This window comes from Diabrotica virgifera, chromosome 1, assembly GCF_917563875.1.
Source record: "Diabrotica virgifera virgifera chromosome 1, PGI_DIABVI_V3a".
In the NCBI taxonomy this organism is placed as follows: domain Eukaryota; kingdom Metazoa; phylum Arthropoda; class Insecta; order Coleoptera; family Chrysomelidae; genus Diabrotica; species Diabrotica virgifera.
Genome location: NC_065443.1, coordinates 131,291,091 through 131,318,362, shown reverse-complemented (window position 1 = coordinate 131,318,362; position 27,272 = coordinate 131,291,091). Strand labels below are relative to the sequence as shown.

The window sequence follows — 27,272 nt, the reverse complement described above, 5'->3', positions numbered from 1 at the left end:
AGAGGAGAACTTTTAATGAACCGTAAGATGCTGTAATTCTGGCCTGTTGAATTGTTAATGTAAATAAAACAATTTCTATTTTGCTATGACTGTAATGAAGTTGAAAAGGGCAAGAAATAGAATTTTACATGTGAACAATTGAGTTAACAACTTATCCGTGAAAGACGCCACTACACATATATTTACACTTTGTACCGGCTTTTTGCTAATTGCGGCGTGAAGAATTCTCTTCGAAAAAGCGTAAATGAAAAGAGGTTTTTGCGTACGTTCTTAATGAGTGTTGATAGTTGACTGACTGACTGTTGCACCCCGCTCTTGCATACCGTTAACAAATTTTCCCGTTGGGGTGTTTGGGTTTTTGGAGGCGGAGATTAACATTCTTGGAAGTTTTCTTCGGGCACTGCGTAATGAAATTATTTATGGTTGTTACAGAGGCGGCGCGGAAATTTGTTGTTGGTGAAATAGAATTTATTTTGGGTGGAGAATACAGTTCTCCAACACTTAGTAAGTACTACTATTTAAATTTTTTCTGTTTTGTGTACCACTGCTAATAATGATATGTACCACCAGTGGTACATGTACCACAGATTGAGAACCTCTACTGTATACTATATTATACTACACACATCGGCGTACGTTTCACTTTATGTTTTTACTTAATTTATTTGAAAATGAATCGTGACGCATGGGAAAAGTTATAGCGGACGAACAATATGTTATTTTGGTTAGTTAGTCTCAATGTTTTAAGTTAAAACAGCAATTTTTAATTCGAGTTATGACGCTAAAGTACACAGTTATTATTATTAATATCTGTTTGTAAGCTTTCTGCTACCGTAAGATTGGGGAACAAATAAATATAATATTTGTTTGCTATATTTAAAATCAAAAATATAAAACTTGCGATACATTAATATTCTGGGAAAAATACAAATTTGGGGAAAGCAATTGCCCCTAAAGTAGTCATAATTTAGCTAGTTTTAAATTTAAATGTTAATAGAAAGAACTTATCATCTTTTTGAATTGGAATGTGCAACGATGGCTTCGCCAACGCTTGACGCCATGTCTATTAAGCTATAGTAAGCATTTCATGAGGGAGCTATGAGACTTACCCCTTATTTTTTTGCTATTAATTGCTAATTTATTACGCAAATTAAAAATTTATTGCTTAAACCCCTTCAGCGAAACCCAACACTAATATTTCAAGAACGAAAATAGATAGAGAGTCATTTCCGGCACCATATTTTATTACTAATTAATTGCTGAAAGATGAAGTATAAAGAATTTACAAACTCACCCCCTACAACCCTTACCGTTATTTTTATACCCCAGATTTCACAAAAAGTGAAAATAACCAGTTTAAAGATCTGAAACCAAGTGGCTATTTTGTTGCTAATTAATTGCTGGTGGTTTGCGCCAAAAATGAATTTTTTGCTTCATCCCCTAAGGAGTAACGATGGCTACTGCGGTTTAATACTTAAGCTACAACACCCAACACTCATATTTCAGGAAAGAAAGTAGATAGAGGTTCGCTTCCTGAGGCATATATTATTGCTAATTAATTGACGAAAGATAGGGTATACAAGAATTTACAAACTCACCCCCTTCAACTCCTACCGTTATTTTCATTCATCGGATTTCACAAAAAGTGAAAATACCTAGTTTAAAGACCTAAAACCAAGTGGGTATTTTTTTGATAATTAATTGCTGCAGGTCTACTCCAAAAATGAATTTTTTGCTTCATCCCCTAACGAGCAACAATGGCTACTACGGTTTAATACTTTATATCGGCATTTTTCTCGATGTTCAGGAAGCCTTTGACCAAGTCTGACATGCCAAATTGGTGAAAAAACTACTCAACATCGGCCTGCTCATCTCTATTGTCAAATTAATATACTCGTATATCGCTAGGCGAAAAATCACGGTAAAGGTCAAAAGTCAATCCTTAAACCCTTCACCTCTGCAGTAGGGGTACCACAAGGTTCCGTGTAGGCACCCATACTATACAATATACAACAGTGTTTTAAACAAAAAATCTAGCTGAGATATTTTTGAGCAAACATTTGTATTAACATTTATTGCGTAGAATTAACCGTTCTTTCAGAAACAACGCTTGAAGGGACTGGTAATTTTGAATGTAAGTTTCTCTCCCTACGAGAAGAAGGAATCCCAGAGGTAGGAGTGGCAAAATTCTGCTTGTTAGTATGATTTCTAGAGGTTTAGTGGCATTTTCGTCTCTGGCAACTGGAGTATGAAAGATTGGAGCTCATCGAAAATAGTCTTCTCAAATGAAGACGTCAACCTAAAATTTTTGATATATACAACATGTAATGTACAAATAGTAAAATACATGCATTTTGACATTCCTGTGGACATATCGAACTATTTTCCGTTACCTCTATCTACATGCTTTTTGACCTTACTATTTATTATAATACTGTTTCCGAGATACTTAATTTTTTATAATCTTTTTACATTGCATATTTTACTACAATTTAAAGCGATTAGTAAGTTATAATAAAACATATTTTTTATACTTCGCATGCTATTAGTATACCTACCTATAAACATGATTTAAACTAAGTTAGAGCGATAATTAGTTAGTTAGTTGTAGTTAGTATATCCATTAATGTCAATTCATATTAATTACAAAAATCTAATCATGGATGCTAGTTGAATATTTATTTATTGCTGGATAGCAATAGAATCAGAAAAAATATCCAGAAGACGCTAACGACAAGATGAACATGTATACAAAGTGTTTCATTAATAATTGTCCATATCGTAACTGGAGGAACCTTAGCACAAAATACGAGGATTTAACCCAAAACACTTAAATAAAATATTCTTCCTTACCGAGATATATAATGTTTTATTACAAATGTTCTAAAATGATTTTAGCCCATTGTTAAACCATCTTTTAATATTTTTTGTTAAAACTTGACACACAGTTTACACATGTTAGGATACTTTAACTAGTGTTAAAAGATACCTAGTTTTCCGCTGTTACCAGAGGCGTGCCGTAGGGATACACACTTCATTTTCGCCCCTTTTCCCCTCACAATCTACGCCACTGTCGTAATAATCATTTCAGCATGTTTTTTGATTCCTTGTTACTGCTTACTAGTCCTGTCGCCAGTGGGGGTACAACGGCCTCCTTTATTCAGATGGACTTACCCAAGTTTGTTTTATGTATTTTGACCCGTAGAAAACGAATTTTTTGGGTAACAGTTAATCCGGATGTCGATGAGTTTGTTATAAACAAAGAACTGGAATTACATAACAGCGATTTCTCGCAAAACAAAACATTTTTTTGTATTTTTTGGGTCATTCTAAGCAAATAATGTTCTTACAAGTTTTTTCGTAGGATGCATAGTTTTCGAGATAAACACGGTTGAACTTTAAAATAATCGAAAAATTGCAATTTTTGAACCCGAATAACTTTTGATTAAAAAAGAAAATAGCAATTCTGCTTACCGTATTTGAAAGTTCCAGCCAAATTATATCGGTTTTGATTACTTGCATTGCTAAAAATTTATTTTTTTATTGTTAAATTAAGCTATAAACATATAGTGTTTCTCGTGGAAATACATGCGTTTTAACGCATGCTACGTAGAAATAGCCTCGCTTGCACTTGTATCTGCTCTACCTACTCGTTCGATTTTAAATGGGAGATCATTGAAAACATCACTCAAACACTATGTGTTTATAGCTTTGATTAACAGTAAAAAATACATTTTTAGCAATGCAACTAATCAAAACCGATATAATTTGACTGGAACTTTCAAATACGATAAGCAGAATTGCTATTTTCTTTTTTAATCAAAAGTTATTCGGGTTCAAAAATTGCAATTATTCGTTTTTTTTTAAGTTCAACTGCATTTATCTCGAAAACTATGAATCCTACGAAAAAATTTGTAAATATATTTTTTGCTTAGAATGACCCAAAGAATACAAAAAAAAAATGTTTTGTTTTGCGAGAAATAGCTGTTATGTAATTCCTCAAGTTCTTTGCTTATAATAACCTTATCGACATCCGGATTAACTGTTACCCAAAAAATTCGTGTTCTACGGGTGAAAATGCATAAAAAAAACTTGGGTAAGTCCATCTGAATAAAGGAGGCCGTTGTACCCCCCCTGGCGACAGGACTATACATAAATATCATCCTTTTGTCTCATTGCGATAAAGTAGGTAGTTTTCAAGTTATTTGCGTTTAAATATAATGGATTCCATAAGACTCTGTATTTTAAACTACATTCAATAAGATTATGTGTCTAAAACTCATAATTTTATTGAATCCATTACATTAAAACGCAAATAACTTGAATACTACTTACTCCATCGCATTGAGACAAAAGGATGATATTTACGTAAAAGGTAACGAAGAATAAAAAAACATACTGAAATGACTATTGCGACAGTGGCGTAGATTGTAAGGGGGAAAAGGGGGAAAAGGGGCGAAAAGGAAGTATATATACCTACAGCACGCCTCTGGTAACAGCGGAAAGCTATCTTTTAACACTAGTTAAAGTATCCTAACATGTGTAAACTGTGTGTCAAGTTTGAACAAAAATTATTAAAAAGTGCTTTAACAATGGGCTAAAATCCATTTAGAACATTTGTAATAAAACACTCTGTATCTTGGTAAGGAAGAATATTTTATTTAAGTGTTTTGGCTTAAATCTTCGTATTTTGTGCTAATGTTTCTCCAGTTACGATATGGACAATTGTTAATGAAACACCCTGTATAGTCTATTCGGTGAATTAGGATTTTCGGTAATGTAAATACACAACGATTCAACTGACCCACTTTTTCTTCTTCTTCTTTGGCATCATAACCCTGGATGGGTCTTTGCCTGTCTGGCTATGTCCTTTCATTCAGATCTCTCTTGTGCCTTTCTCCTCCATTGTCTTATATTCCTGGTTTTCAGGTCGTCTTCCACGTCATCCAACTATCTCGTTCTGGGTTTTTCTTTTTCGCCTTTCTACCGGCTTCCATTGTAATATTTTCTTTGTTGTTTTTCTTCTTTTCTCTGGACATGTTCCAGTCCCAGCTATGAGTCTTTGACTTTTCACAAATCATACAATATCATACCCTTCATTCAATTCATTAGCCTAGTCGTTTTTCTTGATTCTCCATGTGTCTTCTTCCGCTTGTACCGGACCATGTACTTTTCTCAGTATCTTTGTCTTGAATGGGGCTTCATCTTTTTTCGTCAGTACCCAGGTTTCACAACCATAGGTTTAGTCTAATCAATGTTCAGTAGATAGTAATTTTGGTTCTTTTTTCTCCCGAATGTCTTGAATTGGGCTTCATCTTTTTTCGTCAGTACCCAGGTTTCACAACCGTAGGTTAATGGTCTAATCAATGTTCTGTAGATAGTAATTTTGGTTCTTTTGTCTGATAATTTCGATGTGAACAAATCTTTTATTAGCATAGTATGTACGATTCCCACTGGAAATACGTGCATTAATTTCGCTACTTACGGAAATCTGCTGATTGATATCTGTGCCCAGATATGTGAAAGCATCCACACGTTCAATAGTATTGTAACAAAAGAGTAGTTTTGACCAACCCTCGTATAACAGGTTCCATCTCCGCACAGACAGAATATCACAGTTTCGTGATAATACGCGATGCAGCGGTGAGGAGGACGTGCAACTAACCGAATGTCGTAATCATAACTAGAGATGGACATAACGTTCCAGAAATAACGGTTAGAGTATATAACGACACGAATTTTGTAAATACAGTTAGTCTAAGCTAGAGTTTGAAAAGCCAACTTGTATAAATAAATTAATAAAGTCGTATATAAATACGAATCGCTTATTTTATTGTTACAGTATAGTTTCCTATTGCAATATTAGTTTTATTTTGTCAGGTGTTCTTTTGTTGTTTATGTACTTAGTTTTTGTTTTGTTTATTTTAAGCCCTTTTTTTCGTACTTCAGGATCAATTTCCTTGAACGCTTCCATTAGTCGTTGCTTACTTCTACTAATTATAGTTACATCATCTGCATATGCAGTAATTTCTACTGTTTTGGTATTTATATGGCTTTTCTTATGGCTGCCTCAACAAGTAGGTTAAACAGCATGGTTGAAAGTGCGTCTCCCTGTCTCACTCCCATGTTGATATCAAATAGGGGAGACAGTTCTTCATCTACTCTTACTACGGCTTTTGAAACCTGTAACATAATTTTTATGAGGCTGATATATTTTTTTGGTATACCTACATAGATTACGAAGGTCTTCCAGCATTTTTTCTCTTTTCACAGTATCAAAAGCTTGTTTACTGACCCACCAAAAAACAATATTTAGGTTGATATTATGCGCGGGTAGCGGCAAATAACAACACATAAATCCTAGGAAATACACTCACGCTTTGGCCACACGGGCGATTTTTTACGGCACCCATTTGTTTGACTACGGAATTTACGGCGCCCATCAAAATTGGTGGAGGAGGTAGTCAAACCAATGGGCGCCGAAAATTATCGCGCCGTAAAAAATCGCCCGTGTGGCCAAAGCCTCACGTGCAAAAAAATCGATACAATTAGAAATTTGGTCAATTTGATGTCACGAATTTCCTAAACCCGTTATCCGATTTAAGTGATTTTTTTACCATGTTATAGTCTTATTCATTAACAATTAACATTCTGTTTTTAGGTTCATTCGCTTATTTTGGATAATAAAAAAGTTAGGTTCTATAACAACTGGCCATGTTCGTCATCAGTACAGGGTGTTTCGAAATAAGTGCGGCAAACTTTAAGAGGTAATTTTACACAAGAAAATAATGATAGTTTGCTTGATAATCATATTATGTCCGCAAACGCTTTGTTCCGAGATACGGGATGTTTAATTTTTTTACAAACTGACGATTTATTTATTGCTTTAAAACCATTTGAGGCATGGAAATCAAATTTGGTGGGTTTTAAGACGTAGTTATTGCACATTTTTTGACATACAATTATGAATTTAATATTCACCATTGGCGCGCAAACGGGTATTATGACCGATCATATTACCCGTATGCACGTCAATGATGAATATTAAATTCTTAATTGTATGTCAAAAAATGTGCAATAACTACGTCTTAAAACCCACTAAATTTGATTTGCATATCTCAACTGGTTTTAAAGCAATAAAGAAATCGTCAGTTTGTAAAAAAAAATTGAACATCCCGTATCTCTGAAACGAAGCGTTTGCGGACATATGATTGATTATAAAGCAAACTGTCCTTATTTTCTCATGGAAAATTACCCCTTAAAGTTTGTCGCACTTATTTAGAAACACCCTGTACTGATGACGAACATGGCCAGTTGTTAAAGTACCTAACATTTTTATTATCTTACATAAGCGAATATCTTAAGAAGACCTGAGGCTGTAGTTGGGTTTTAATTTCAGTATTTTATAAATGCTAGAATAGTCCAAAAATGCTACAATAGCATTTGTAGACTACGAAAAAGCTTTCGACACTATAGAACACACGGCCGTAATAAACGCAATGCAAAATTGTAGAATAGGCAGCAGATATATTAACTTAATAAAAGAAACTATGAACCAAGCTACAGCTACATACTACCTAAATGAAAATGAATACTCGAACCCTGTACCATTAAACAGGGGAGTCAAACAGGGAGACACTCTATCACCCAAACTGTTCACCTTAGTTTTGGAGGACGTTTTTAAAAATCTAAATTGGAAATATAAGGGAATAAACATCAATGGCCGCTATCTCAGTAATCTACGATTTGCGGATGACATAATCACATAATCCTGATAGCTACTGACCTACAAGAACTGCAAACCATGCTTTCAGAACTACACACAGAATCTTCTAAAATAGGACTGAAAATGAATTTAAACAAAACAAAAGTCATGCACTCCGAAGAAACGATGACAATAATAAACAACAAAGTTATAGAAAAAGTAGAAGAATATATATACTTAGAACAAAAAATAATACTAAATAGGGAAATTCAAACGGAAGAAATAAAAAGAAGAAGAAAGTTAGCATGGGCAGCATTCGGCAAACTGAACTATATACTCAGAAATCAGCAAATTCAACTACATCTTAGATCTAAAGTCTTTGATGCATGCATTATTCCGATATTAACATATGGGGCACAAACATGGACAATCACAAAAAAGAATATGAACATACTCAGAGTCACTCAACACGCGATGGAAAGAGCAATGCTTGGCATATCACTTAAGGACAGAAAAACAAACACATGGATAAGACAGAAAACCAAAGTCACCGATGTCATTGACGTTTTAAACTTCAAACTGATAGTACGAAGTAAAATCTACTCTTAGTAAAAATTAACATTTTTAGCTCAAAAAGTATTATTTAAACTTTCATACGAGTTGAAAAAGTAACAGTTTTTGTCAGTGAATAAAATTGTATACCTATTTATATAGGTAAACTTTAAAATTTTAGTGAAAAGTCAATTAAGAAGACAAGTGTATTCTGACAACTAATAAATATCGGTCCCCGATGGGGGACAAAACTACACAACCGACGTCTTTTGTGACGACAGATGCTGATATGGATAACAGTATTTTAATTTCAAGTGTTACTAGTAATAATCCAAGTGATAGTAACCTCCAGAAAACAAAGCAGTTGGAACCGAAAACTTTCAATATTCTTTCAGATAAGTACAATGTACAAAATATTTGGGTATACATAGAAAGCACTGAAAATAATGTAGGAAAATTGCATGCAATGACAGTTGCCCATATCCTTTTTAAAAAATTTAAACTTAATAACATTTTGGAAATTAAGAGTATAGGCCGAAACCGGATTAAGGTTTTATTAAAATCATTATTAGAAGCAAATAATTTAGTTAAACATCCCCTCCTAAAGTCAGAAAATTTAAAAGCATTTATTCCAAATCACTTACTTGAAATTAAAGGGTTAGTAAGAGATGTTGATACTCGTTACGATATCAACTATCTTATGGAAAATATAGAATCACACTCACGCGTCACTAATATCTACAGATTAAATAGAAAAGTCCAAAAAGAAGACAGAACAGTTGAATTTGTACCAAAAAAAACTATTGTTGTTACTTTTGAGGGGAATATTTTACCTGATCGAGTAGCTTTTAATAGAGTCTTTTTTCCTGTCGAACAATTTGTAGGAAGAGTGACCCAATGCTTCAAATGTTTTAAATTTGGGCATGTATCTAAGCAGTGTAACAGTACTGAAGAAAAGTGTATCAATTGTGGAGAAATTAAAGACGATAAACATAATTGTGATAAAAATTTAACTTTTTGTATACACTGTAAAAGCAAAGATCATGTTTCTATCTCAAAAAAGTGTCCCTCTTACGATAATCAAAAAAAAATTAAAAATATAATGATACAGCAAAAAACCTCCTTTAAAGAAGCTAAAGAAATTTCTGAAAACTCCTTATCCAGTCTAGTAAATCACAACTCTTTTTCACCGCTAACAAATTATGACCAAAATTTTCCTGTTCTTCCTAACAACCATCGTATGTCATTATCACAACCTAATCAAATTCCTAAAAATACCAATTGCAATCAAAATAATTTCCTTTCCCAACCCAATCCTGTAAGCTTTAGTCCTCCAATGAAAAAGAAGAGAAAATCAAACTCTCCCACTATCCAGTCACCTATCCATGAACCATTATTTCCATTCTCCTTTGGACCTTCACAACCTTTGCCGATAAATTCAAATAAACCAAACTACGCTTGTTTGGAAACCAAGAAGTGTAGTATAGCTAACAACCTATCCATTTTTATCGTGGATTTTTTAAATAAAATTCTTTCAAGTAACAATAGACAACCTATTGATATTAAATTAATTACAAGTAGCATAGAACAGGCATTGGAGGATACTTTGAAAAACCAATAAAATGCCCAAAACACGCCATTTAAATATAATGCAATGGAATGCACGTTCTGCTATAGCTAACAAAAATAGTCTGGTACAATTTCTTTATGATAAAAATATTGACATTGCTATTATAAGTGAAACTTGGTTCAAAAGAAATCAAAAATATAGTTTTAGTGGTTACAATATAGTCCGCAATGACAGAAACGATGGCTACGCTGGTGTGGCAATTTTGGTACACAAATCTCTTCGTTTTGTTGAACATAATATCAATATAAATTACAATGAAAATATTTTAGTGTGTGCTATCCAAGTTAAATATGGAACTTTATTGTTAAATTTTTTATCTGTTTATAAACCTCCAAAAATACAAACAAAATATGACGATTGGACTAAAATTTTTGAACAATTTGAGGGTCCTTTAATTATAGGTGGTGACTTTAATGCACACCACTCTATATGGGGTTGTCGTAATAATGATACCATAGGGTCACAACTTATAAATGTCGCAGATGATTTAAATTTAACAATTTTAAATAATGGCGAACCTACAATTTTGAGACGTTCTGATCAACAAGATTCGGCTGTCGATGTAACTTTTTGTTCACCTGAATTGGTTAACAAGACATCTTGGAATGTCATTCCTGACACTCTAGGATCAAATCACTATGTCATATCTATAGAACTTCTTTTTGCAATTAATGAAAATGAAATATCTCCTAAAAATAAATGGAATATTAAAAAAGCCAATTGGGCGTTATATTCCTCTACTATTCAAAATTTACACGATACAAACAATTTTCACTCGGATAATCTAATTGATAAGTACTCCTTCTTCATAAATAATATAAATACGGCTGCAGGAGTAGCTATACCCCAATATAAACCTTATAAATGTAAAAGGCACCCACCTCCTTGGTGGAATATTGATTGTGACAATATTATCAAACAACGAAAATTGGCTCTAATAAATTACAAGAAAAAAAGTAATTTTGAAAATTATGTTCAATATCAGGAGATTGCAGCTAGAACCAAAAAAACATTAAAAAGTATAGCCAAAAAGCATTGGATTGAATGGGTCTCTTCGCTCAATAAAAATACATCCGCTACAACTCTTTGGAATCAAGCTAAAAAACTTTACAGAAAACCGCTATCAAACATAAAATCTTTAGATCAGAAATGGATGGATGACTTTCTTATTAAAGTTGCACCCCCAACTGCGAACCCTCAAATAATTCCCAGCTCCATAGCATCAACCCCAGCTGATAAAAATCATTTTCTCTTAAAACCTTTTACTTACAATGAACTAATTTTCGCTATAAATAATCGTAAAGATAATAGTCCAGGATACGATCATATCAAATACTCCATGCTTTTAAACCTTCCAGAAGTAGCAAAACATTTTCTATTGGACCTTTTTAATCGTATAGTTCAAGACAATTCTGACGTAAATATTTTTAAAGACATAATTTTTATTCCGATTCTAAAGCCTACAAAAGATCCAAATTCAGCCGAATCTTATCGACCCATTTCTCTTTTTTCGTGTGTATTTAAAACTTTGGAACGTATGTTAAAAAACAGACTAGAATGGTGGGTCCATACTAAAAAGTTACTACCAAACAATCAATTTGGATACAGACGAGGATGTGGAGCTTTAGATGCTTTAGCTACACTTGTAGCGGACATACAGGGTAATTTTTCTAGAAATAATTATTTGCCTACTTTATCACTAGATATAGAAGGCGCTTATGACAGTGTGTGTTTACCTCGATTAAAAGACAAAATGATCAATCAGTTTCAAATACCCATAAAACTAGCACAAACTATTCTTAATTTCTACACTGATAGACGCCTATACGTTAGAAACCATAAAAATGAACTTCTTGGACCACGTTATAATAGTTGGGGATTACCTCAGGGATCAGTCTTAAGCCCTTTTCTTTTTAATTTGTATACGGCTGATTTTCATAGCCTTAATGCACCAAGTATTACTTACAAAACAATCCAATATGCGGATGACTTCCTCATATATACAGAAAGGACAAAATATGAACCCTCCCTTACAATCTTAAGAAAATTACATGAATATTTCTCAAAATGGTTTTGTGAAAATGGTTTTAATTTATCCACTAGTAAATCTAATGTGTGTATTTTTTCACAACATAATATTCCTAACACAAATACTATTTTATTAAATGGCCAAACTTTAAATTTCTGCAAGTCAATAAAGTATCTAGGCATGTTTCTAGATCAAAAGCTAACTTGGAAATTACACATCGAGTATATGCTTGACAAAAGCAATAAAGGTCTAAACTTTTTAAAATCCATTTCTAAAACTTGGTGGGGAGCTGATGTAGAAACAGCTTTACTATTTTACAAATCTTACATCAGATCTATTCTGGACTATGGATGTATACTTTATGGATCAGCAAGTAAACAAATTTTAAATAAAATTGATGTATTTCAACGTACTGTTCTACGTATCTGTATGGGAGCAATGAAGTCTACTCCAATAGCACCATTGCATGTTGAAGCTTTAGAACCTCCCTTGAATTTTAGAAGAGATTATCTGAGTGAAAAATTTGTTGTGAAAATTGCATGTATCAATAATTCATTATATTCTAGCATAAGCTCACTAAACACAGATGATCTAACAAACAGTTACTGGACTCATAAAAATACACCAACCCTGTGTACAGCCTTTAGAACCATGTGCAACAATAAGTATATCAACAATATCAACAACCTTGATACTAACGACTATTTCGCATTTTTTTATGAACCTGATATACGTATACCTACATATTATAATAGTTCATTATTAGATTCATGCATCTTGAATTCCTGTATAGACAAATGGCCCAAAGCAACTGTAATCTATACAGATGCATCCAAAACATCGGAAGGGACCGGATGTGCTTTCTACATTCCATCTAAGTCAACAGAAAAAATGTTCAAATTACCTTCTAATTGCTCAATTTTTAGTGCAGAAGCAATTGCAATTCTTGAATCCTTGATATATTTCGATAGTTTAAACAATAATTCAGTGTTAATAATATCCGATTCATTGTCAGTTTTATTATCTCTCAAAAATTCAAAATTACCCAATTATAATTCTAATCCTTTCATTTACCAAATTAAGAACATGCTTGTCAAGCTTAAAAATAAAAATAAAACTACTAATTTTATTTGGGTAAAAGCTCATGTTGGTATAAAATATAATGAGCATGTTGATTCTTTAGCTAAAGCTGCAATAACCTCTTCAGCTGAAATTGTACCAGAGGAGAGAATTTGTATTCCTGACACTTTTTGTATCTCTAAAAGAAATCAAATAGATCGTTGGAAAACTTATTGGCAAACTTTTTGTAACCACTCAACAACACAATATATTTATATACAACCACAAATTCCAAATTCGAGATGGTTTAAGAAATTTAGTAACATCCGTAAATATATAACAACCTTAATAAGATTGAGATTTGGTCATGCTTGTTATCCTACTCATCTTGCTAAAATCAAAATTTACAATTCAGACTTATGTGAAACATGTCAAGAACAAGGAGATCTTAATCATATCTTTTTTAACTGTTCCAAATATATTCAGCATACAGGAACTCTTTTAAGCAGCTTGCAAACGCTGCATATATTTCCTCCGTACCAAATAAATAACCTATTGGCTACTAATGACAAAAGAGTATATGATTGTCTAATCAAATTTATACATAGTACAAATGTATGTCTGTAATCAATTTTAGCCAATTTCGTTAACCTTTTTTTTACCCAATTGTTTATTTTCCCTCCTTTTCCCTATTTATAGTAATGTCTTTTAGTAATTTTTAAGAGGTTTTTTTTTCTTTTGACTATTTTGATCTGTTTGCAATAGTAGGTATAGATAGACACTTTTTTATTTAGTATTAAGTAAATTAGAATAATATGTTTTTCTTTTTAATAATTTGTATTAGGTTTAATAGTTTTTTTTTGTATTAGTATTAATTATTATCAAGTTGTATCTGGCTAAATAGCTAAGTGCTAAAGTCACAAATAAAAAAAAAAAAAAAAAAAAGTCACCGATGTGGTACAAAAATCACTAAAATTGAAATGGGAATACGCTGGACATGTAGCTAGGAGCGATCTTAACAAATGGCACAGAACAATTCTAACCTGGAGACCATACGAACACAAAAGACCCAGAGGCAGACCTCCTATGAGATGGACAGATGATCTGAAACGAACTGCCGGGAAAAATTGGCTACAAGTAGCGTACAACAAAAAACAATGGAAAGGAAGACTTGAAGAGGCTTATGTTCAGATGTGGACGTGAATGGCTAGACGAAGAAGAAGAAGAAGAATAGTCCACAGGGTGATGCGAACTTTGAGAAAGAAACACAGTTTGATTCGTACACCCAGTATACAATGACAGTTTACCTGTTAACAATAATATTATTACAGTGATATTGCCCCATAAAACGGGAGACTATTATTATTATATATTGTTAATAAATAAGGCTATTACATGGTAAAAAAATCACTTAAATCGGACAACAGGTTTAGGAAATTCGAGACATCAAAAATGACCAAATTTTTAAGTGGATCGATTTTTTTGCACCCGAGTGTAGATTTAAATTTTATAACTGCAAAATTGATGAACTCAATACGAAAAAATATTTTAATCCGCTATGTTAGTAATCCTCTTCTTCTTCTGCTTCTCTTCGTCTTTTTTTTGGCCCAAAGAAGAATGGTCACTACTTGGACTGACTCTCAGAGACAGGTTCAAAAACGAAGAAATCAGAAGAAGGACAGGCGTCACAGATGTCATAGAGCGAGTAGCATGGCTGAAGTGTAATTGGGCGGGACATGTAGCCAGAATGAAGGACCGGAGGTGGACCCAAAAATTACAGTGTGGAGATCACGAGCAAACAGAAGAAGTAGAGGTAGACCACCGACACGATGGACAGACGACGTCAAAAGGATTGCTGGGAATTGGTTGTAGGAAGCCCAAGATCGACAATACTGGAAGAAATTAGGGAAGGCCTATGTTCAACTTTGGATGCAGAAGGCTGGATGATGATGATGTTAGTAATAAGATTATAGTATTAGTAGGATTATTAAATATTAGATATACATATCATACATCGTTTTTTTTAAGTATTTAATAAAAAATTAGTTAGTTCAGGTTAGAATACTTTATACATTATACCACATACAGACCGTTTACTTTTTGATTAGATATAAGAGACTGAAGGAAACGCTAAAATCGGCAACATCGCTGTATACTATAATTTTATTTTAATTTGTTAAGGATGTTCAAAATGCATCTACTCGTTCCAATAGTAACAGTAAGTACCTATGTTATTAAAATCACTTAATCAATTTTTCTCTGTTCTCTATTATTAGTTTTTATTGCATAGTATATAAATTATTGTAATCAGTTAATACATAGTTAGTGAAAAAATAATCATATTAATTAAATTAATGAATAATTTAAGAGATCATGCAAGTATGAATTGTCCAAGAGTATTCAAAAACTGAACGAAATAGCCATCTCTATTTTGCGATACTACACCGTCGACAACTCATACAACTATAATACACTTACTAATGTTTACGTCTAGTTCGCAGTGTTGCCATTTAAAGCGTATATATCTAATTTAAATCTAAACAGTCGGTATCAGTAAAGACTCATGCAAAAATTAACTGTTCAAACTGTACCTGGCCTGTAAAATATAACCCTTCTGCCCAATCGGTCTCTTTTTGGACAAGCAAACATGTATCCCAAATCCGTTAGATCGTTCATCATTGGTATTGTGATGTCCAAGCAGTTAAAGGCGACTCCGAATGTCTGACGCAAAAGGATGTAACGTTCAAGACATTCTTGTGCGAGAGTTACGTGAAATTTCTTAAAACGTAAAAAACGCAGCAAGAATTTTCCATCTAAAAATAAATTAAAAAAAATTGTACCTATGTGATCATATATTTTGGACTCTTTAGAAAAACTAAACTATACAAAGCAACGAGAAACTTAAAAGATTTAAATAAAAATAAAAATCTAAACAATTTCTTACGGCGGAAACAAATTCTAATCTTTACCTGTACCCTGCCATCGGGCGATAAGTGAATAGACGTAGAAAATCTAAAATATGCATTTCATAATACATCAATCTATCTAGGTAAAGATCAAACGAATTTTTATTTCTATAGTCCACTGTTTTTCAATGTTTTTGATTTCGCGACCCCTTTACAGGTTGAAATGTTCTGACGACCCCCTTGTGTCATCTTGAAAAAATGTATCGCTATTTGTAGCAATGGTGCTAAAGCTATTACTGGCAAACATAGAGAACTTATTGCAAAATAAGATCGATAATGCCAAACATATCCTGGGCATACTGTTTTCTTTATCGACAAGATCTAGCTGCTAAGTTAGTACCTTCCGATTTAAATGACGTGCACACAAGGGCGGATCCAGGACAGATTTTCGGGAGGGGCCATGAACTTCTTTTGGTAGGGATACCGGGGGTATGATGGGGTTCAAATGGTGTGTTTTAAGGCACTTTTCGTACACTTTTGAATGCCGTAAAGACATTTAAAACTTATCGTTATTAAAGTATTTTTATTTGTCTAACGCAGTCTGCAAATATTAACATTTATATTTTTTTAAATTCTCGGAGGGGGCCATGGCCCCATGGCCCCTTCCCTGGATCTGCCCTTGCGTGCGCAAGGACGAAATAAAAATTCTGAATGCTGTCGAAGGAAAAGCTTTGCAAACCCGGCTATTGAGAATCGTTTGTGAAGATATGGGCTCGCTTCATCAAAATCTTCTTTATTACACAGAGGTCAGGTGGCTATCCAAAGGAAAGGTGTTGACAAAAGTTCTGGAACTGAGAGCTGAATTGTTATTTTTTTTACACTGTGCAAAATCTAAATATGCTTATCGTTTTTCTGCCCTACTGGCTCTTGAAATTAGCATTTTTATAATTTACAAGAGCAACTTTTGATAATATACTTTACAGACTTGCACTCCAAAGCTGATAATGGGCGTAGATGGATGTTAAAACCGTTTTAGGACAAATCAATAGATCTGGCTGGTGTCACCACAAAAATGAAAGAATGTTTTCTAGATTTAGGTGCCGATGGCATGCTTAAAATGGAATTTTATTCGCAAAGTTTCGGCGTATTTGAATGAAAAGAAAACACAATTCGCTACTTTATACTTGTGTGAACTGGCATTTTCTCCAATGGTAAACATTAAAACTAAACAGAGAAATAGACTGCAATTAGAAAATGATTTGATTATCAACGTTTCAAAAATAGCACCACAATTTGATAAACTTTTGAAAAATAAATAAGCACATCCTTCCAACTAAAATTGTTTTTTTTGTGTAAGATCCTCAACTCTGTTTCTTTCAGTCGGCGACCCCCTGAGTAAGATTTCGCGACTTTTTAAGAAATTTGGGATGAAAATAAATACTGAAAAAACGGAAGCTTTAGTAATATCGAAAACTCAAGAAAATATAAATGTAAAGCTGAATAATGAGACCATTACACAAGTAGAGGACTTCAAGTATCTAGGATCAACAATGAATGGACAAGGAAATATAGAACCAGAAATAAACAACAGGGTAATGAGTGCAACAAAGTTATACTATGCACTAAATAAAAGTTTTATTAGGAAAAAAGAAGTAAGCCTGAAAACAAAAATGAAAGTATTTCAAACTGTATACGAGCCGGTGTTACTCTACGGTAGTGAAACGTGGACAGTGAACGACAACATCCGTAGTAAAATTCAAGCATGCGAAATGCGATATTTACGTGCGGTATCCGGGGTGCATCTAAACATTGCGTATATGTATTTGGAACATAGGAGTTTTCTATTGGTTCGTTGCAGCACGCGGTAATATTTTAACCAATAGGCGGCGAGGTTCCAGATGCATATACGGAATGTTGGTCGGTCCCAAATTCATATACGGATTGTTACAATATCGTACACCGAAAAAGATAAGTCTTTTAAAAGGAGATTGATTTTAAAATACTTGTTACTGTCTTATTAAATAAAAATAAAACAATTATAGTATTTCGAATGTTATTTGGTGCGAAATTCATATGCGGAATGTTAATTATTCGTAGACCAAAAATGGGACTTTTTATTAATCAGTTAAAGGAGACTGATTTTAGAATACCTATCTTATTGATGTATTATTAAAGCAAAATATAACAATGATTAGGTACCTATTTGGTGCAAAATTCATAAATGGGATGGTATAGATTTGAGATACATACATATTTCTTTATTTGACTATTTCTCAGAAATTTTAATGACTTGCACGTGTTGTTAAGTATGTTTACAAGATCTGTTTCAGCTATTCAATTCAATTCTGTTGAAGTTTAGGGCTGTGTGCTATCACTGCTATCAGACGAAAATAAATGTTAACTTGGTTATAACGTTTGCGGTTGTGTTTTAAATATTATATTCTGGTTTATATACAGAGAGAGTCTGTAATTTGGAATAATTTCAATATCTCAAATACTAATTGTTTTTTTGAAAATTGCTCAGACCAGTCGATTAGTATTTCAAATTGTCCTTTTTGACATATAATAATAATGTATACAGGGTGTTCCAATTTAGAGATATGACGTCATCGTTGATTTTCTTAAAAGGCAACACTGTCATTTTGATAGCCATTTTGATTGGGTGTATAAAGTTATACATAAATGCAAAATTTCAAATTGTTATTCCCTACCATATACAAGATAATAAAAAATAACAAAGTTATGTCTGTAATTTGGAATAAATTCAATAATTCAAATACTATTTGTTTTTTTGAAAAATGCTTAGACCCGTCGATTTGTATTTCAAATTGTCATTTTTGACATAAAATAATAATGTATAAAGGGTGTCCCAATTTAGAGATTTGACGTCATCGTTGATTTTCTTAAATGGCAACACTGTTATTTTGATAGCTATTTTGATAGGGTGTGTAAAGTTATATATAACTGCAAAATTTCAAATTTTTATTCCCTACCATATACAAGATAATAAAAAATAACAAAGTAATAAAAAATAAGTAATCAAATAATAATTGAATTTAATTATTTCAATTAAGCAAATGCTCATAATGTTGCCCTCAATTATTGTCAAATGGTCAGTGGGCAATATTATGAGCATTTGCTTAATTGAAATAATTAAATTTCATTATTATTTGATTACTTGTTTTTCATAATTGTTATATTTTATTATCTTATAAATGGTAGGGAATAAAAATTTTGAAATTTTGAAGTTATGTATAACTTTACACACCCTGTCAAAATAGCTATCAAAATGCTAGTGTTGCCATTTAAAAAAATCAACGATGCCGTCTATCTCTAAATTGGGACACATTGTATACATTATTATTTTATGTCAAAAATGACAATTTGAAATACTAATCGACGGGTCTGAGCATTTTTCAAAAAAAAAACAATTATTATTTGAATTATTGAATTTATTCTAAATTACAGACATAACTTTGTTATTTTTTATTATCTTGTAAATGGCAGAGAATAAAAATTTGATATTTTGCAGTGATGTATAACTTTACACACCCTATCAAAATGACAGTGTTGCCATTTAAGAAAATCAACGATGACGTCATATCTCTAAATTGGGACACCCTATATACATTATTATTGTATGTAAAAAAGGAAAATTTGAAATACTAATCCACGGGTCTGAGCAATTTTCAAAAAAACAATTAGTATTTGAGATATTGAATTTATTTCAAATTACAGACTCTCTCTGTATTTATTTTGGTCTACGAATAATTAACATTCCGCATATGAATTTCGCACCAAATAACATTCGAAATACTATAATTGTTTTATTTTTATTTAATAATACAGTAACAAGTATTTTAAAATCAATCTCCTTTTAAAAGACTCTAAAAAAACTTATCTTTTTCGGTGTACGATATTGTAACAAACCGTATATGAATTTGGGACCGACCAACATTCCGTATATGCATCTGGAACCTCGCCGCCTATTGGTTAAAATATTACCGCGTGCTGCAACGAACCACTAGAAAACTCCTATGGTCCAAATACATATACGGAATGTTTAGATGCATCCGGGGTGACCAGACGTGATCATATAAGAAATGAAGACATACGTGAAAGGTGCGGTATTAGAAGGACCTTAGACAAACTTGAAACGAAACAGTTATCGTGGTTCGGACATATGGCGAGAATGAGTGAAGGTAGAACTGTAATGAGGGTATGGAAAGCGGCATCCGACAACAAATAACGAAGAGGCAGGCCAGCAAGAACGTAGAACGCAAATATTGGAAAGGCTTGCGAAAAAAGAAATATTGGGTGGAGAGAAGCAGATAGACTAGCTACTGACCGAAAGGCATAAAGACGTCTGATTTCTCCACGTACCTCGACACCGTAAGGTAAAAGAGGACGGCTTAAGTAAGTAAGTAAGGTAACCAACAGAAAACAGGAGACTCTGGTACATTTAGGACATACTAAGCAAAAAATTGTACACACTTGTACAAGGTACAAAATTCTAGGAAACAACAATAGGCATCAAACATAATAAGCTGCAGCTTCATTATTAACGGATGAGACAGGCCAGGGAATAAATTTGAATAAATTACAAAGGGACTCACTAAAGAGGTTAGCAAATATGAGCCATATTTTATACCACTTGAATAATATTTAGATTTATTAAATTATGTACCATATTCTAAATCACTATTTTGTTCCTTTGTTCCTATATCCAGTAGGGTTCGGCCAATTCTTCAAACATACTACTATTAATAAGTAAAATTTAATAAAAAATTTTTTGGCTTGGTAAAAGCTATATTAGTTTAAAAAGCCCCTATAGGGCTACAAACATAGAAACAAAACGTTTTCGCTCTGTAACAAGAGCATCATCAGTGTTACAAGAACATGGTGAGCAAACCAAAAATACAAAGGTCAAAGGCTTTCAAAAACAGACTAAAAGTCTTATATAGTTGCCAACATGGCAAAATCCAAAGGATGGATAAAATTCCTATGGCTACGGCCCTAGGGCAACATATGACTCCCACACGTGGTAAGTGGGTCAAAAGGTAACATTAGGTCATTATGTTACAACAGGTGACATGCAACAGGTGACAGGTTGCCTGTCACCTGTTGTAACATAATGACCTAATGTCACCTTTTGACCCACTTACATCCTTTGGATTTTGCCATGTTGGCAACTATATAAGACTTTTAGTCTGTTTTTGAAAGGCTTTGACCTTTGTATTTTTGGTTGGCTCACCATGTTCTTGTAACACTGATAATGCTCTTGTTACGGAGCGAAAACGTTTTGTTTCTGTTTGTAGCCCTATGGGGGCTTTTTAAACTAATATACCTTTTACCAAGCCAAAAAATTTTTTATTAAATTTTATTTGTAATTAATGGTATACAGCCAGCTACAGGAAATTTTTCCTAGTGGATTACTACTATTAATATTATATTAAGTTCTACCACCTTAACGAATTCCGTTACCGATCAATAAATGAGCGGTCAACCTAGCTATAAGATTTTATTGTTTTTATTTAAATTTAGATTTAGATTTATTTAAATCAAAACGAAACCGTCTATTTTCTATGTACAGAGTGAGTTTTATGTATGGAAACACTCATTTATCTCGGAAATAGCTTGCACGATTTTTATAGATTTTGGTGGGTAAGGGTTTTCTGAGCCGACCGATATTATAGTAGCAATTATATTGTTGCCAGATTTTCTGTTTTTCTGGAAATCGAATGAACTTTCTTATTTCAAACGGAACACCCTATATATTTTTTTGCGTTTTGAGGTCCTAACGAAATACTGATTTATTTTTCATGTTATATTCCCTATACCTAAATGCCATAATTTCGGAGTTATTGCTACATTTATTTAAAAAAAAAAATTAAACAAATTATAAAAATAAATTTTTACGGCTCGGGTAAATATTACTTAAGGTTCTTTTGATCATTGGAAACAAAAAAAATCTTTTGTAATTTTTCTATAAAATTAATCTTTTTTGAGTTATAAACAATTTAAAACTGAAAAAAAATCGATTAATGACGATTTTCAAGGTTCAAAAACGGAAATAAAAAATATAATTTTAGAAATTACGAAGTACCTAAATTCAAGCTCATTTTTATAATTTGTCTAAAAATTTCTTTTAAAATAAATGTAGCAATAACTCCGAAATTATGGCATTTAGGTATAGGAAATATAACATGAAAAATAATCAGTATTTCTTTAAGACTTCAAAACGCAAAAAATATATAGGGTGTTCCATTTGAAATAAGAAAGTTCATTAGATTTCTAGATAGTCCTACAAGCACGACTCAAGGATGTCCTCACGAACAACGGAGATTACCCAGAGACGTTCCTCTTCCAGTCAGCAGAACAAGTAATCTTATCGAAATTAAAAACTGTTTCTGAAACGATCGATGAAACTTCTAGAAAAAGCGACGAGAAATTTGAAAGTGTTTCTCAAAAGATCGACGAAACTTCTAGAAAAAGCGACGAGAAACTTGAAGAAGTTAGTAGAAAAAGCGACGAGAAATTCGAAAACGTTGCTAAAAGATTCGACGAGACTTCTCAAAAGATTGATGAAACTTTTAAAGAGGTTTGTAGACAAAACAACGAAAAACTTAAAGAAGTTTGTAAACAGAACAATGAGAAATTTGAAGAAGTTTCTAGAACATTCGATAAGATACAGAAAAGTGTAGACGACAATAAAGAAATGTTAGAAGAGAAGATCAAACAACTAGAGACTATGGTAACCAATACGAAAGTTCTACCTTCAGTTAATGCAGTAGTTTTGGCCGTAGAAGAGAAGATCAAAGAATTAGAAAGCATGATAACCGATACAAAAGTGCAACCGTCAGTTAATGCAGTAGCTTTAGATCCTGTGGTGAAAGATGAACTACCGAGAGACGAAATGTCGCATAATATGAGATTCAAATTACCACCATTTGATGGAAAGTCCTCTTGGTCCATATACCTTAGACAATTCGAAGCTATTGCGACCGCCAATCATTGGACCGAACAGGAAAAGGCTGTTTCCTTGACTGCTGCTTTGCGAGGTGATGCTGCAGATATATTAAGATCAATTCCTAAGGGTCAAGAAAATTGTTACCAGACCTTGTTCACTCGTCTAGAAAAACGCTATGGAGATGCCCATCTACAACAAGTATACAAAGCACAACTGCGAAGTAGAAGTCAACGAGCAAGTGAGAATCTGCAAGAATTTGAAGCAGACGTGGCTCGTGTGGTGCGGTTGGCTTATCCAGAGGTGCCAGACAGCGTTTTAGAAGAAATTTCAGTAGATACCTTCGTCAATGGGCTGAAAGATAGTGAACTACAGAAAGCTTTACGACTAGCAAGACCGAAAGTTTTAGATGAAGCAGTTGCTATTGCCTTGGAACACGAAGCAGCTAGCCAAGCTTCACGAAACAATCGAGTAATAGCCGTGGAAAAAGGCGATAAGAGAAAAGATGAACGTTTGGTGGAAATGGTACGGAGGGTGATTCGTGACACGATGCCGAAGAGACGCGTGAAGAGGGCTGGAAGAGTTCGTTCAAATACAGATGCTTCCTCGATACGGCCATGCGGTGAAAGTTGTAATCACCGGCTTAAAGTAGAGGAACAGCGTTGCCCTGTGAGACGAACTACCGTAGTTAATGAACAATGGCAGCCCCAACAGCTACAACACACCCAAGAAGATGATCCATGTATAAAAAGAGTATTGGATTGGATGCAGCAAGGTGAGAGACCTAGTTGGCAGAACATTAGTGCATGTAGTCCAGAAGTCAAGGCCTACTGGAGCCAATGGAATTGCCTGGTACTAAAAGATGATCTTCTGTACATAACCTTTGAGAACGATGATGGTACAGAATCTAAGCTGCAGTTGATTGTACCTAAAAGTAAAGTGTCAGAAGTATTGCGTCAGTTGCATGACGGTACATCAGGTGGACACTTTGGTATTACGAAGACTCTGCAAAAGGTTCGAGAACGGTTCTATTGGGTGAACTGTAAAGATGATGTAAGAAGATGGTGCCGGAAATGTGAACTGTGTGCATCCGGTAATGGCCCAGTTGGTAAAAAGAGAGCACCCATGAGACAGTACAATGTTGGAAGTCCTATGGAGAGAGTAGCAATCGACATTGCAGGTCCATTTCCAGAAACCGATGCTGGAAATAAATACATTCTGGTAGCCATGGACTATTTTACGAAATGGACCGAGGCCTATGCATTACCGAATCAAGAAGCTGCTACCGTTGCAGAGGTACTTGTTAAAGAATTCTTCAGCCGATTTGGTGTTCCCTTGGAGATCCACTCCGACCAAGGGCGAAACTTTGAGTCAGCTCTTTTCCAAAACGTTTGTAAATTGATTGGTGCCAATAAGACCAGAACAACACCCCTGCATCCTCAATCAGATGGAATGGTCGAGAGGATGAACCGAACGATGGGTAAACACTTGTCCAAAGTTGTATCTGAACATCAGCGAGATTGGGACCAACACATTCATTTATTCCTGATGGCCTACCGCTCGGCCGTGAATGAAACTACAGGTAAAACACCAACCTGCCTGATGTTGGGTCGTGAAGTTCGTTTGCCCTGCGACCTAGAGTTTGGCTGCAGACCTTCCGAGGAATATGTTGCAGGCGAAGAATACGTAGACCGCCTGAAGTTATGAATGAACAACATTCATAAACTTGCCCGAAACACATCCAGATAGCCAGTGACAGAATGAAAGATCAATATGATTCTCGCTGCAAGAATTAAAGCTTCGAAGTAGGTGATCTTGTCTGGCTTTATAATCCACAACGTCGTCGAGGCCTGTGTCCTAAACTGCAAAGACAATGGGAAGGTCCGTATGAAGTTAAGAAAAAAATAAATGACGTAATATACAGAATTAAGAAGTTACCAAACGGTAAACCAAAAGTTATTCACATAAATCGTCTTGCACCATATGCTGGCTCAAATGAAACAGAGGAAGCCCGAGTCCTCCAACAGGAGATGAAAGATGCACCACAGCCAAGTTTTAAGGAATTTATGTCAAATTACGCAGAAAGAAAGAGTGCTAGATTCGGCGTGACCACGGAAGTTCAGCAAGATCTGTTTGGTGTTCCAGAAAACGTCTCTCTAGCCCACTGTGTTGCCCAAGACCTCGAGATGACTAAATGAATCTCGTCCGTATTCAATAGAAAGTTCGGCCGCCTGGACGAGTTAAGGAATCAACAACCTAAAATTGGAAGAGTATTGCGATTGGAAGATGGTCCTCGATCTTTGCTGTATATGGTGACCAGGAAGTCTTATACGGACACGCCAAGCTACGAGAACATATGGCGTGCTCTAACTAATTTGAAGAAAATCGTGTGTAATTATGACATCAAAAATTTGGCTTTACCAAAAATAGGCCATGCAGTAGAAAATCTGGATTGGAAGATTGTGAGAAGCATGCTTGAAGTGATCTTCAGAGAAACTGGCGTACGAATTACTGTGTGTTGCATGAACCCGAAGATGTCATACCCTTCAAAGACAGTAGACTGTTACTTCTTTTCTAGGGGTGTATGCAGAGCTGGAGAATCCTGTAGGTTCCGCCATCCTGGGCCATCTAGAGTTGCTGATCGGGACGCTCAGATCTTAAGAGGGGAACAGTGTAACAAAATATTACTTTTGACCGACCGTCGTATAACAGGTCCCATCTCCACGCAGGCATTCCACGACGATGTTTCTAGATATGACGCGATGTAGCGGGACGGAAAGACGAGCAATTCTAAGAACGTCTGGACGATAACTAGAGATGGGCAGAATTTTCGAGAAATAACGATGGGCTATAAATTGGAACTGTTTTTGTAAATGAGTTCAGTGTATAATATAAATTCGTCTGTACAGTTATATAAATAAAGTCGTATATAAATACGAAATCGCTCGTTTTATTACAATATATACTAAAGAACTTGTCCTTATCCTCAGAGAAAATCTCGATGCAGATAATTTTCTTTACTCTAATGTTAATGTATAGCTGGTTTCTAAAAAAACTGATACGACTCTTAATCAATGAACTGTCAATACGGATGGAATAGGCATTCCGTATTGACAGTTCATTGCTCTTAATGCGTATTTTGTAGAAAATTGAGCAGTGTATATTAAAGGATAAATATTTATTATTTACATACTGTCACTGCCAAATCTTAAAATTTGTCAGCTAGCTTATTCTGTTCAACCCATACGAACTGTCAGTATTGACAGTTCGTTGGTTCAACCTCATTTCAACCCCCATTTTGCCCTTTTTAGAAGATTGAAAAGGATTCTCTTCTAATCTCTCCAAAAGCGTACGATCTTCATGAGCGGTAGATATTTTTGGTCTTCCAGAACCTTGCTTTCTTTCGAGAGTTTCTTGTTCTCTCCACCTTTTATTAATATTAAAAATTGTTGTTCTGCTTACGTTAAAATGATTCGCTACGGCAGATAGTGACCAATCATCTTCTAATTTCGTTACAATTCTTGCTTTTAGTTCTTTGCTAGCATGTGGAGCCATTTTTTGAGGTTGAACGGAATAAGTTATCTGAAAAATTTTAAGATTTGGCAGTGACAGTGACAATTTGTAAATGATATGTATTAATCCTTCAAAACACACTGCTCAATTTTCTACAAAATGTGCTTTAAGAGTCGTATCAGTTTCTTTATGAAGCAGCTGTACATACATAATATATGGACAAATTAAAAAATATACAGCCTACAGGATAATTCTTACCTAGCCGGCATAGTTTAATTTTTGGATTTTGCATGATCCATTCTCGCATGGAGGCCAGCGCGGTTTGACGAGTATGCTCGTCTTCGCGCAGCTCCTCCTTAGCGATTCTTTGGGTCTCTGGTGACAAAGTGCAGACATAAACGTCCGGTTCCGCTAATCCTTTGCTAACAGACATATCCTGAAATAAAAATAGTCTTTATCACTTAGTGTCATTACAATACTAATAAAATTAACATAAATATGTGCTTCTAAGTTGATAACAGTTTATGGATAAGTAAGTATTAAAATCTGGATCATATCTAATTTATACTATAAGCAGCGAGCAAAAGTACATGTTAACGAAGAGCTGTCAAAGGAGATTGAGATTAGACGTGGAGTGAGACAGGGATGCGTATTGTCGCCACTTCTTTTTAATGCCTACTCAGAAGAGATTCTAAGCTGTTTCACCCTCTTGAGGGTGAAACAGCTGGAATAAAGGTAAACGGAGTTCCCATTAACAACATTAGATATTGTATTTGGAGAAATAAATCGCCAGTTTTCCAAAATTTTCGTTTTCATTATGTAGGCTAAGTACTTATCGGACAGCCGTAGTGTATCTATATGTTACTGTTGCAAGATGTTTTTCCATGATACAGAATACAAAACTAATCAAT

General features: G+C 34.1%; 1 protein-coding gene across 4 annotated transcripts in view; it reads right to left on the bottom strand.

The window, feature by feature from the left end:
* LOC114326436 (retinaldehyde-binding protein 1) overlaps positions 1–27,272 on the bottom strand; it is a 93,809-nt gene that overhangs the window by 27,117 nt on the left and 39,420 nt on the right. For all 4 annotated transcript variants that reach the window (XM_050644530.1, XM_028274807.2, XM_028274805.2 and 1 more), the window contains exons 2-3: positions 26,620–26,797; positions 15,567–15,788 (exon numbers count right to left, since the gene is read on the bottom strand). In XM_050644530.1, coding sequence (XP_050500487.1) covers positions 15,567–15,788; positions 26,620–26,794 — 397 coding nt within the window. In that variant the 5' untranslated portion in view covers positions 26,795–26,797. The remainder of the gene's footprint in view (positions 1–15,566; positions 15,789–26,619; positions 26,798–27,272) is intronic.